Here is a 14,089-nt window from a genome sequence, read left to right as displayed (position 1 = left end):
CCTCAGTACTGGACCCTCTGACAGTGCGGCATTCCCTCAGTACTGACCCTCTGACAGTGCAGCACTCCCTCACTACTGACCCTCTGACAGTGCAGCACTCCCTCAGTACTGACACTTTGACAGTGCAGCATTCCCGCAGTACTGACCCTCTGGCAGTGCAGCACTCCCTCAGTACTGACACTCTGACAGTGCAGCACTCCCTCAGTACTGACACTTTGACAGTGCAGCATTCCCTCAGTACTGACCCTCTGGCAGTGCAGCACTCCCTCAGTACTGACACTCTGACAGTGCGGCATTCCCTCAGTACTGACACTTTGACAGTGCGGCACACCCTCAGCACCGAACCTCTGACAGTGCAGCACTCCCTCAGTACTGACCCTCTGACAGTGCGGCACACCCTCAGCACCGAACCTCTGACAGTGCAGCAGTCCCTCAGTACTGACCCTCTGACAGTGCGGCACACCCTCAGCACCGAACCTCTGACAGTGCAGCACTCCCTCAGTACTGACCCTCTGACAGTGCAGCACTCCCTCAGTACTGACCCTCTGACAGTGCAGCACTCCCTCAGTACTGACCCCCTGACAGTGCGGCACTCCCTCACTACTGACCCTCTGACAGTGCAGCACTCCCTCACTACTGACCCTCTGACAGTGCAGCACTCCCTCACTACTGACCCTCTGACAGTGTGGCACTCCCTCAGCACTGACCCTCTGACAGTGCGGCACTCCCTCAGTACTGACCCTCTGACAGTGCAGCACTCCCTCACTACTGACCCTCTGACAGTGCAGCACTCCCTCAGCACTGACCCTCTGACAGTGTGGCATTCCCTCAGTACTGACACTTTGACAGTGCAGCATTCCCTCAGTACTGACCCTCTGGCAGTGCGGCACTCCCTCAGTACTGACACTCTGACAGTGCGGCATTCCCTCAGTACTGACACTTTGACAGTGCGGCACCCCCTCAGTACCGAACCTCTGACAGTGCAGCACTCCCTCAGTACTGACCCTCTGACAGTGCAGCACTCCCTCAGTACTGACCCTCTGACAGTGCAGCACTCCCTCAGTACTGACCCTCTTACAGTGCAGCACTCCCTCAGCACTGACCCTCTGACAGTGCAGCACTCCCTCAGTACTGACCCTCTGACAGTGCGGCAGTCCCTCAGTACTGACCCTCTGACAGTGCGGCGCTCCCTCAGTACTGACCCTCTGACAGTGCGGCGCTCCCTCAGTACTGACCCTCTGACAGTGCGGCACTCCCTCAGTACTGACCCTCTGACAGTGCGGCACTCCCTCAGCACTGACCCTCTGACAGTGCGGCACTCCCTCAGTAATGACCCACTGACAGTGCGGCACTCCCTCAGCACTGACCCTCTGACAGTGCGGCACTCCCTCAGTAATGACCCACTGACAGTGTAGCACTCCCTCAGCACTGACCCTCTGACAGTGCGGCACTCCCTCAGTAATGACCCACTGACAGTGTAGCACTCCCTCAGTACTGACCCTCTGACAGTGCGGCACTCCCTCAGTACTGACCCTCTGACAGTGCGGCACTCCCTCAGTACTGACCCTCTGACAGTGCGGCGCTCCCTCAGTAATGACCCACTGACAGTGTAGCACTCCCTCAGCACTGACCCTCTGACAGTGCGGCACTCCCTCAGTAATGACCCACTGACAGTGCAGCACTCCCTCAATACTGACCCTCTGACAGTGCAGCACTCCCTCAGTACTGACCCTCTGACAGTGCGGCACTCCCTCAGTACTGACCCTCTGACAGTGCGGCACTCCCTCAGTACTGACCCTCTGACAGTGCAGCACTCCCTCAGTACTGACCCTCTGACAGTGCAGCACTCCCTCAGTACTGACCCTCTGACAGTGCAGCACTCCCTCAGTACTGACCCTCTGACAGTGCGGCACTCCCTCAGCACTGACCCTCTGACAGTGCAGCACTCCCTCAGTACTGACCCTCTGATGGAGCGGCACTCCCTCAGTACTGACCCTCTGACAGTGCAGCACTCCCTCAGTACTGACCCTCTGACAGTGCAGCACTCCCTCAGTACTGACCCTCTGACAGTGCGGCACTCCCTCAGTACTGACCCTCTGACAGTGCGGCACTCCCTCAGTACTGACCCTCTGACAGTGCGGCACTCCCTCAGCACTGACCCTCTGACAGTGCGGCACTCCCTCAGCACTGACCCTCTGACAGTGCGGCACTCCCTCAGTACTGACCCTCTGACAGTGCGGCACTCCCTCAGCACTGACCCTCTGACAGTGCGGCACTCCCTCAGCACTGACCCTCTGACAGTGCGGCACTCCCTCAGTACTGACCCTCTGACAGCGCGGGACTCCCTCAGTACTGACCCTCTGACAGTGCGGCACTCCCTCAGTACTGACCCTCTGACAGTGCGGCACTCCCTCAGTACTGACCCTCTGACAGTGCAGCACTCCCTCAATACTGATCCTCTGACAGTGCAGCACTCCCTCAGTACTGACCCTCTGACAGTGCGGCACTCCCTCAGCACTGACCCTCTGACAGTGCAGCACTCCCTCAGTACTAACCCTCTGACAGTGCAGCACTCCCTCAGTACTGACCCTCTGACAGTGCGGCACTCCCTCAGTACTGACCCTCTGACAGTGCAGCACTCCCTCAGTACTGACCCTCTGACAGTGCGGCACACCCTCAGCACCGAACCTCTGACAGTGCAGCACTCCCTCAGTACTGACCCTCTGACAGTGCAGCACTCCCTCAGTACTGACCCTCTGACAGTGCAGCACTCCCTCAGTACTGACCCCCTGACAGTGCGGCACTCCCTCACTACTGACCCTCTGACAGTGCAGCACTCCCTCACTACTGACCCTCTGACAGTGCAGCACTCCCTCACTACTGACCCTCTGACAGTGTGGCACTCCCTCAGCACTGACCCTCTGACAGTGCGGCACTCCCTCAGTACTGACCCTCTGACAGTGCAGCACTCCCTCACTACTGACCCTCTGACAGTGCAGCACTCCCTCAGCACTGACCCTCTGACAGTGTGGCATTCCCTCAGTACTGACACTTTGACAGTGCAGCATTCCCTCAGTACTGACCCTCTGGCAGTGCGGCACTCCCTCAGTACTGACACTCTGACAGTGCGGCATTCCCTCAGTACTGACACTTTGACAGTGCGGCACCCCCTCAGTACCGAACCTCTGACAGTGCAGCACTCCCTCAGTACTGACCCTCTGACAGTGCAGCACTCCCTCAGTACTGACCCTCTGACAGTGCAGCACTCCCTCAGTACTGACCCTCTTACAGTGCAGCACTCCCTCAGCACTGACCCTCTGACAGTGCAGCACTCCCTCAGTACTGACCCTCTGACAGTGCGGCAGTCCCTCAGTACTGACCCTCTGACAGTGCGGCGCTCCCTCAGTACTGACCCTCTGACAGTGCGGCGCTCCCTCAGTACTGACCCTCTGACAGTGCGGCACTCCCTCAGTACTGACCCTCTGACAGTGCGGCACTCCCTCAGCACTGACCCTCTGACAGTGCGGCACTCCCTCAGTAATGACCCACTGACAGTGCGGCACTCCCTCAGCACTGACCCTCTGACAGTGCGGCACTCCCTCAGTAATGACCCACTGACAGTGTAGCACTCCCTCAGCACTGACCCTCTGACAGTGCGGCACTCCCTCAGTAATGACCCACTGACAGTGTAGCACTCCCTCAGTACTGACCCTCTGACAGTGCGGCACTCCCTCAGTACTGACCCTCTGACAGTGCGGCACTCCCTCAGTACTGACCCTCTGACAGTGCGGCGCTCCCTCAGTAATGACCCACTGACAGTGTAGCACTCCCTCAGCACTGACCCTCTGACAGTGCGGCACTCCCTCAGTAATGACCCACTGACAGTGCAGCACTCCCTCAATACTGACCCTCTGACAGTGCAGCACTCCCTCAGTACTGACCCTCTGACAGTGCGGCACTCCCTCAGTACTGACCCTCTGACAGTGCGGCACTCCCTCAGTACTGACCCTCTGACAGTGCAGCACTCCCTCAGTACTGACCCTCTGACAGTGCAGCACTCCCTCAGTACTGACCCTCTGACAGTGCAGCACTCCCTCAGTACTGACCCTCTGACAGTGCGGCACTCCCTCAGCACTGACCCTCTGACAGTGCAGCACTCCCTCAGTACTGACCCTCTGATGGAGCGGCACTCCCTCAGTACTGACCCTCTGACAGTGCAGCACTCCCTCAGTACTGACCCTCTGACAGTGCAGCACTCCCTCAGTACTGACCCTCTGACAGTGCGGCACTCCCTCAGTACTGACCCTCTGACAGTGCGGCACTCCCTCAGTACTGACCCTCTGACAGTGCGGCACTCCCTCAGCACTGACCCTCTGACAGTGCGGCACTCCCTCAGCACTGACCCTCTGACAGTGCGGCACTCCCTCAGTACTGACCCTCTGACAGTGCGGCACTCCCTCAGCACTGACCCTCTGACAGTGCGGCACTCCCTCAGCACTGACCCTCTGACAGTGCGGCACTCCCTCAGTACTGACCCTCTGACAGCGCGGGACTCCCTCAGTACTGACCCTCTGACAGTGCGGCACTCCCTCAGTACTGACCCTCTGACAGTGCGGCACTCCCTCAGTACTGACCCTCTGACAGTGCAGCACTCCCTCAATACTGATCCTCTGACAGTGCAGCACTCCCTCAGTACTGACCCTCTGACAGTGCGGCACTCCCTCAGCACTGACCCTCTGACAGTGCAGCACTCCCTCAGTACTAACCCTCTGACAGTGCAGCACTCCCTCAGTACTGACCCTCTGACAGTGCGGCACTCCCTCAGTACTGACCCTCTGACAGTGCAGCACTCCCTCACTACTGACCCTCTGACAGTGCAGCACTCCCTCAGCACTGACCCTCTGACAGTGCAGCGCTCCCTCAGCACTGACCCTCTGACAGTGCGGCACTCCCTCAGTACTGACCCTCTGACAGTGCAGCACTCCCTCACTACTGACCCTCTGACAGTGCAGCACTCCCTCAGCACTGACCCTCTGACAGTGCAGCGCTCCCTCAGCACTGACCCTCTGACAGTGCGGCACTCCCTCAGTACTGACCCTCTGACAGTGCAGCACTCCCTCACTACTGACCCTCTGACAGTGCAGCACTCCCTCAGCACTGACCCTCTGACAGTGCAGCGCTCCCTCAGCACTGACCCTCTGACAGTGCGGCACTCCCTCAGTACTGACCCTCTGACAGTGCGGCACTCCCTCAGTGTTGCACAGGGTGTGAGATTCTGGATTTTCTGCTTTTATCTGCAGCACACGATCGCCTGTCTCTGAGGTGAGACGGGTGCGCAATGAGCCACAGTGACATCTGTCTTGAGACTGGGACCGGGAGCTAATTCAGTTTTAGTTAACAATGTGTTTACAAGACGATATTTTTAGTTTCTATATTGAAAAAGCGAAAGATTTGCGGAGATGATTTGGCGGCAGTGCTGATGGATCTCTGTCTCTCATCCTGTTGATTTGTACTGCTGTGACGATACTGTGCCTTTAAGTGTTGTATTTCTGTTATGTTTCTGTGCTGAATGCATTTACCCGTCCCTTCCATTTTATCAGAGCCATTCTGTCCGGATCCAGCAGCACTCGCTGTGTTGTTACTGCAGCAACACAATTCATCTTAATTTTTTGACGCAATGTTTGTATTAATCTGAACTAATGTGCAGTGGGTGGCACGGTGGCACAGTGATTAGCACTGCTGCCTCACAACGCCAGGGACCCGGGTTCGGTTCCCAGCTTGGGTCACTGTCTGCGTGGAGTCTGCACGTTCTCCCCGTGTCATGGCATGCTTGCCTTGATAGGACGGGGCATAGAGTATAAAAGTTGGGGTCTGATGTTGCAGATGTATAGAACGTTGGTTCGGCCGCATTTGGAATACTGCGCCCAGTTCTGGTCGCCACACTACCAGAAGGACGTGGAGGCTTTAGAGAGAGTGCAGAGGAGGTTTACCAGGATGTTGCCTGGTATGGAGGGGCTTAGTTATGAGGAGAGATTGGGTAAACTGGGGTTGTTTTCCCTGGAAAGACGGAGGATGAGGGGAGACTTAATAGAGGTGTATAAAATTATGAAAGGCATAGATAGGGTGAACGGTGGGAAGCTTTTCCCCAGGTCGGTGGTGACGTTCACGAGGGGTCATAGGTTCAAGGTGAAGGGGGGGAGGTTTAACACAGATATCAGAAGGACATATTTTACACAGAGGGTGGTGGGGGCCTGGAATGCGCTGCCAGGCAAGGTGGTGGAGGCGGACACACTGGGAACGTTTAAGACTTATCTAGACGGCCATATGAACGGAGTGGGAATGGAAGGATACAAAAGAATGGTCTAGTTTGGACCAGGGAGCGGCACGGGCTTGGAGGGCCGAAGGGCCTGTTCCTGTGCTGTATTGTTCTTTGTTCTTTGTCTGCGTGGGTTTCCTCCAGGTGCCCCGGTTTTCTCCCACAGTCTGAAAGACGTGCTGGTTAGGTGGATTGGCCGTGCTAGATTCTCCCTCAGTGTACCCGAACAGGCACCAGAGTGTGGCGACTAGGGGATTTTTACATTAACTTCATGGCAGTGTGAATGTAAACCTACTTGTGACACTGAGAATAGACTTAAACTTACCCTAACGCAGGGTTCTGTTATTTTCCCCCTGGGATTGCAGAGTGGGGCTTGATTAGGTTGATTGACAGGTCAGGTCATATGACTGGGTACAGCTAGGCTTTCACAGAGATCTCAAGGCTTTCTGTTTTGGGGATTTTTAGACAGAGGTTGCTTTCTCTGTACCTCTTGCTCTGTCTGAAGTGGAGATTGGAATCTGCCAGGAAATAAGCCTTTCTCTCTGAGATTTTACTGTTTGGGGGTGGAGCTTTCTCTGGAAGTTACTGCGCAAAAATTCGAAGGCAGTTGTCTATCTGGATCACTCTCCAGAAATGTCGAAAGGCTGGAAATCTAGCACCTGTGTAAGCATCTTTGGTTTCTGTGCTAATTCGTTCTAAAGAAGGGATACATATCTATGGGGGATCCTACTACATTGGAACAGTCGAGATAGCTAGCTGTTAAGAATTATACTTTGTTTAAATGGTTAATTGGTAAAAGTTATGTTAATTATTTTTGTTATATTGTAACTGTGTTCTTAAATAATGTTTGTTTTGATAAAAGCTCCCTCGTGGGTCACTGGAATCATACCTGGAGGAAGCACCTTACGCTCACCCTAATGCCAAAATCAACTGTAAATGTTAGGGTCCAGGCTAACTTTATAAAATACCTTGGAGCTCCTGCTGTGGTCTTTAACAGTCTGCTTCTCCCTCTCTGCCCCGACAGGGTGACAAAGACTTCCCTCCAGCCGCTGCTCGTGTTGCTCATCACCAACCACGGCCTCGCGTCGAGAACATTCCCGCTCCAAATCACATCAACTGCGTCATACATCAGCCACGTTAATGAAGGGACAGAGAGAGTGGGCAGAGCGAGCGCTCACACACCAACCAGTAACACATCCTCAGTGAAAACCCCTCTTCCTCGCACCTTGGGGAACGGGAACTGGTTTTGTTGGAATGGGTTTTTGCCTTTGATTGATCCCTGGTGTCCCCAATATCAGCTGCACTCTCATTGGATGAATGCTCAATGTCTGTTATTCCCAGCCCTTCGGCTAATGGTTTTGATTGGAGGAATGTTGAAGTACTAATTCAGCAATGTAACAAATTGCCCCATTTCCCGGAAACCTGACTCCTTCGAGGGTGAAATTGGTGTTTGTTGAGGGAGCTGGTGAGGAGGATTCCCGGTTTTGCTTTGCAGTTACAGGAAATTCCGGCTGGGTGTGGACTTTCACACCTGCTGTCTTATTGCTAAAAATCCAATGCCCCCCTTGTTTTGTTGGGACAGTTTTCCGAGTTGAGAGTTTCTGTAGGAACATGGACAAGTGACAGGCCATCGCTGAGATCTGCTCACACCCCAAAGCCCAGGGGGAGATCTCTAACTCAGACTGAAACCCTGTTTGCTGCAGCAAACTGGAAAAACATTTGTCAGAATTTTATATTCTTAAATCCTTACCACCAGTTATTGCTACATATTTAACCCCCCCGGGAGTGCCTCACCATCACAAGGACACAACAGTTCAAGGCAGTCCCACAACCTCCTCCTCGGGGCAGGAGGAAAGGCGATTAAAAGCCAGCCTTGCCCACGACACCCACATCCCCAGAAAGAAAACAAATGTTAATGTGAACACCAGAAAAATGTTTTGTTCTCTAGTGTACAATGTACCATGTTGGAATATAAACCTGCGAATGTACACCTTTATGTGTACCCTGTGAGTGAGTGTACCCCTGCGAGTGAGTGTACCCCTGCGAGTGAGTGTACCCCTGCGAGTGAGTGTACCCCCGCGAGTGAGTGTACCCCCGTGAGTGAGTGTACCCCCGTGAGTGAGTGTACCCCCGTGAGTGAGTGTACCCCCGTGAGTGAGTGTACCCCTGCGAGTGAGTGTACCCCTGTGAGTGAGTGTACCCCTGTGACTGTACTGCTCTCAGTGAGTCCCTGTCAGTGTATCCGTCAGTGCACCCCTGTGACTATACCCTTGTGGGTGCACCCCTGTCAGTGTACCACTGTGACTATACCCCTGTCCGTATACCCCTGTCAGTGCACCCCTGTGACTGTACCCTTGTGCGTGCACCCCTGTCAGTGTACGCCTGTGACTGTACCCCTGTCCGTATACCCCTGTCCGTGTACCCCTGACCGTGTACCCCTGTCAGTGATGTGACAAAACTGAGAGGTGAATCAACCTTATTTTGAGAGAGTGTTGTTGGAGGGATGGAGGGAGTGTTGTTGGAGGGATGGAGGGAGTGTTGTTGGAGGGATGGAGGGAGTGTTGTTGGAGGCTTGGAGGGAGTGTTGTTGGAGGGATGGAGGGAGTGTTGTTGGAGGCTTGGAGGGAGTGTTGTTGGAGGGATGGAGGGAGTGTTGTTGGAGGGATGGAGGGAGTTTGAATCTATGGCCTAAAATTCCCTGTCTCGCCAACCGTGAGACTTGTAACGGGTGAGACGGAATATTTGGTGGACCGTTTATAGGTCCTTGGAGCTGGGGTGGGAATTTCCTGTCTTGGGGTGCGTGTGGCCAGAGAACCCGCCCTGTAAGTGACTCCAACACCACAGCAATGTCACTGTCCCCTGTGGAGTTGGAGTCAGATTCTGAGGTCTCGGGCTGGGTCATTAAGAACTCACCATCTAACTGACATCTCAAAAATAAATAGAAAAAACAAATGAGAAAATGTCAGAGGCAGCAGCAGGAAAGTCAATCTTTTATTCCAGAAAAAAGCAATTCTTTACAATAAAGGTGAGATTGATTTTTATAAAAATATTTATTGTCTCCAAAAAATATTTATTGTCTCCAGCGCAACTTGTGGGCCGAAGGGCCTGTTTGTGCTGTGGCTTTCTATGTTCAAACCTTTCCTCAATACAATCAGGATAATATTGGCTCAAAAACTAAATAGTACATTTGCTTAACTCTACTGAAAAATCCAACAGAAACAGTATCAGCAGCACGATGATAAACTGTTCTACATTCATGGAGAAGGAGCCAAACAAGCATCTTTATCACAGACGGTCGATTCGAACTATAATTTCTACAAATTACAACAGGTAAAGAACAATTTGCATTTATAAAGGGCGGTAATACACTAAACCTACACAAGGCATATCGCAGCAGCAAAATACAATAATATCCCACAGAAAGCCACATTCGGTGATACTCAGAGTGATGAGCAGAAGTTGGTTAAAGAGGTAGGTTTTGAGAGTATCTTAAAGGTGGAGAGTGAGGTAGAGAGGGTGGAGAGGCTTGGGGAGGGGGCTCCAGAGCTCAGGGCCCCAAGATGCTGAAGGCACGGCTGCCAATGAATGTTCAAGAGATCACGGAGAGAGCTGGGCAGAGATTACGGAGAGAGATGGGCAGAGATTACGGAGAGAGATGGGCAGAGATTACGGAGAGAGATGGGCAGAGATCGCGGAGAGAGATGGGCAGAGATTACGGAGAGAGATGGCACTTGGATACAGTTCCACACACACTGACTCTCACTGGGGTACAGTTCCACACACACTGACTCTCACTAGGATACAGTTTCACACACACTGACTCTCACTGGGGTACAGTTGCACACACACTGACTCTCACTGGGGTACAGTTGCACACACACTGACTCTCACTAGGATACAGTTCCACACACACTGACTCTCACTGGGGTACAGTTCCACACACACTGACTCTCACTGGGATATGGTTTCCACACACACTGACTCTCACTGGGATACAGTTCCACACACACTGACTCTCACTGGGATACAGTTCCACACACACTGACTCTCACTGGGGTACAGTTCCACACACACTGACTCTCACTGGGATACAGTTCCACACACACTGACTCTCACTGGGATACAGTTCCACACACACTGACTCTCACTGGGATACAGTTCCACACACACTGACTCTCACTGGGATACAGTTCCACACACACTGACTCTCACTGGGGTACAGTTCCACACACACTGACTCTCACTGGGATACAGTTCCACACACACTGACTCTCACTGGGATACAGTTCCCCACACACTGACTCTCACTGGGATACAGTTCCACACACACTGACTCTCACTGGGATACAGTTCCACACACACTGACTCTCACTGGGGTACAGTTCCACACACACTGACTCTCACTGGGGTACAGTTCCACACACTGACTCTCACTGGGATACAGTTCCACACACACTGACTCTCACTGGGGTACAGTTCCACACACACTGACTCTCACTGGGGTACAGTTGCACACACACTGACTCTCACTGGGATACAGTTCCACACACACTGACTCTCACTGGGATACAGTTCCACACACACTGACTCTCACTGGGGTACGGGTTCCACACACACTGACTCTCACTGGGGTACAGTTCCACACACACTGACTCTCACTGGGGTACAGTTCCACACACACTGACTCTCACTGGGATACAGTTCCCCACACACTGACTCTCACTGGGGTACGGGTTCCACACACACTGACTCTCACTGGGATACAGTTCCACACACACTGACTCTCACTGGGGTACAGTTCCACACACACTGACTCTCACTGGGGTACAGTTCCACACACTGACTCTCACTGGGATACAGTTCCACACACACTGACTCTCACTGGGGTACAGTTCCACACACACTGACTCTCACTGGGATACAGTTCCACACACACTGACTCTCACTGGGATACAGTTCCACACACACTGACTCTCACTGGGGTACGGGTTCCACACACACTGACTCTCACTGGGGTACAGTTCCACACACACTGACTCTCACTGGGGTACAGTTCCACACACACTGACTCTCACTGGGATACAGTTCCACACACACTGACTCTCACTGGGATACAGTTCCACACACACTGACTCTCACTGGGATACAGTTCCACACACACTGACTCTCACTGGGATACAGTTCCACACACACTGACTCTCACTGGGGTGCAGTTCCACACACACTGACTCTCACTGGGATACAGTTCCACACACACTGACTCTCACTGGGATACAGTTCCACACACACTGACTCTCACTGGGATACAGTTCCCCACACACTGACTCTCACTGGGATACAGTTCCACACACACTGACTCTCACTGGGATACAGTTCCCCACACACTGACTCTCACTGGGATACAGTTCCACACACACTGACTCTCACTGGGGTACAGTTCCACACACTGACTCTCACTGGGGTACAGTTCCACACACACTGACTCTCACTGGGGTATGGGTTCCACAGACACTCACTCAGTTTAAGCACTCACTCACAGTTGAGGTCTGATAATTGTTGGATCAGAATGTGCCAATATCACTGAATCTCAGTGAATGGTGCAGCTTGAAGGGAGGGGATGTTTTTATGATTGTTCACACACAATACAGCAGCGATCTGGAACAAGGAAGACACAAAATATATTTGACAAAGTGTGTTGGGAGATCTCTGATGAAGAATATTCTCATTTGTTAAGGACATTGGACTGGATGTGTGGCCAGGATGTTGATTCCGAATTGTTCGGCAGGGCGGTAAGAGGGAGATTCAGTGTCTGTCACAGGAAATAGGCGGACTGTGTAACACCAGCAAGTTGCCAAGTCTGTTAACCCCACAGCCAGCCTGTGAAAGCTGACAAAGTGTGCAGAGACACTGAGATTAAATCTGGAGTCAGTGAGAGTGACGAATCCTTCCGTGTGTTCAGGAAGATTTGGAGTTGGAAGTGGCCGGTCGGTGAGTGCAGCAGCGATTTGTGGACATGGCGCTGGTGGGATTACTGTCTGAATGAGAAAGGAAGCTAAAGTGGGGCTGCTTCCAGGACATGTTCACATTTCAGGGAAACCTCTCCTTGTTTTGGGAAGCTTTTGCCCCGCTCTGTGTGACTGTCCAGGCGAGGAGAGGCTGGAGTGAGTTGGTGGTGAGCTATCAGGGTGAGAAGGTGGTGGTGCTGTCGGTGTCAGTAGCAATGGAGCCCCTCTTGCTGCTCCAGGCTTTAACATGGGTGTATTTCAACAGCTTCTCGCTGCTCATGCAGCCCAATTCCTTCATCAGCTTCAGCAAGTCGTGGCGGAACTTCACCCCAATGAAAGCGTACAGGAAAGGGTTGAGGCAGCACCTCACATAGGCCAAGCTCTTGGTCACATCGATGGCAATATTCATCCGCTTGCTGAAGTCGCAGTTGGTGACAGTGGCGTTCACATCATTGATGGTGTCTATCAGCATAACACTGTTATAGGGCAATTGGAACAAGAGGAAGACCAGCACCACTGCAATGATCACCTTGATGGCTTTGTTCTTCTCAAAATTCCTGGCCAGCAGCAGGGTTTTGATGATCACACAATAGCAGAAAAGCATCACCATCAGAGGAATGAAGAACCCCACCGCTAACTGTGTGCCCGCGGTGAACACAATCGTGCTGTTGTCCAGATTCATTTTACACAGCATCCCGCTGCCACTGGGCTTCTGGTCACTGTAGAGGAACTCAGGCAGGGACAGCAACAGAGAGAAGAGCCAGACACACACCGACACTATCTTGCTGCAGTAAACTGCCTTGGAGCGGTGTCGGTGCGCTGAGGCAGCACGCACGATGGAGAAGTATCTGTCAATGCTGATACACATGAGCAAGAGCATCCCACTGAAAAAGCTGAGCCGGTACAGCCCATACACAGTCTTACACATCACCTGGCCAAAGATCCACTGCTTGACCACACTCACCGCCCAGAAGGGCAGGGTGAAGAGGAACAGGAGGTCAGCTAAAGCCAGGTTCAGCAGGTAAACATCAGTCATTGTCCTCAGCCGCTTGAAGTAGATGTAGGTGATGACAACCAGGCTGTTTCCGAGGAAGCCCAGCACGGTGATTACTGCATACATGGGAGGGAGGAAGGATTGGCGGAAAGACCGAACATCCTCCTTTTGACACTGCTCGACAAACTCGTCATAGTCCACCTCAGCCACCTCCACAGACGAGTAGTCATAATCAGAGGTGGTGCTCAAGGGGGCAGTCATCCCTAACATGGGCTCCTCGGTGCACAAACTCAGCTGGAAGAGAAAACACAGGCTGTTCAAAATACTCGCACATCAGATTAACCAACAACTGCAGAAAGCACAACCCGCCCTCTCAATGAGACAGTGACAGACAGAAAGGCAAAGAGCAAAATCCACCAATCAGAGCCAACCATAACTTCTCAAAGAACTTCATCAACTTCCCATAGATCTACAGACCAGTGAGGGTCAGTGTGTGTGGAACTGTACCCCAGTGAGAGTCAGTGTGTGTGGAACTGTACCCCAGTGAGAGTCAGTGTGTGTGGAACTGTATCCCAGTGAGAGTCAGTGTGTGTGGAACTGTACCCCAGTGAGAGTCAGTGTGTGTGGAACTGTATCCCAGTGAGTCAGTGTGTGTGGAACTGTATCCCAGTGAGAGTCAGTGTGTGGAACTGTACCCCAGTGAGTCAGTGTGTGTGGAACTGTACCCCAGTGAGAGTCAGTGTGTGTGGAAATGTATCCCAGTGAGAGTCAGTG

General features: G+C 52.9%; 1 protein-coding gene across 2 annotated transcripts; it reads right to left on the bottom strand.

Annotated features, from left to right (window-relative positions):
* Positions 1-7,343: 7,343 nt before the first annotated feature.
* On the bottom strand, positions 7,344-13,604 carry LOC144491219 (C-C chemokine receptor type 7-like). 2 transcript variants are annotated; one of them, XM_078208895.1, is made up of 2 exons: positions 11,806-13,604; positions 7,344-11,358 (listed from the first exon to the last, which is right to left on the bottom strand). In XM_078208895.1, the coding sequence occupies exon 1, from the start codon at positions 13,583-13,585 to the stop codon at positions 12,497-12,499; it is 1,089 nt and encodes a 362-aa protein (XP_078065021.1). In that variant the 5' UTR covers positions 13,586-13,604; the 3' UTR covers positions 7,344-11,358; positions 11,806-12,496. The 2 variants fall into 2 exon arrangements, with proteins under 2 accessions (XP_078065021.1, XP_078065022.1); XM_078208896.1 differs by having other exon boundaries at positions 7,344-11,326.
* Positions 13,605-14,089: the final 485 nt, after the last annotated feature.

This window comes from Mustelus asterias, unplaced genomic scaffold (genome assembly GCF_964213995.1).
Source record: "Mustelus asterias unplaced genomic scaffold, sMusAst1.hap1.1 HAP1_SCAFFOLD_4746, whole genome shotgun sequence".
Classification (NCBI taxonomy): Eukaryota; Metazoa; Chordata; class Chondrichthyes; order Carcharhiniformes; family Triakidae; genus Mustelus; species Mustelus asterias.
The sequence above is the reverse complement of the archived record's forward strand: the minus strand, read 5'-3'. Positions and strand labels throughout refer to the sequence as shown.

Coding starts and splice junctions, on each gene's coding strand:
- LOC144491219 (XM_078208895.1), bottom strand. CDS start 13,585: ATGTTAGGGATGACTGCCCCCTTGAGCACCACCTCTGATTATGACTAC.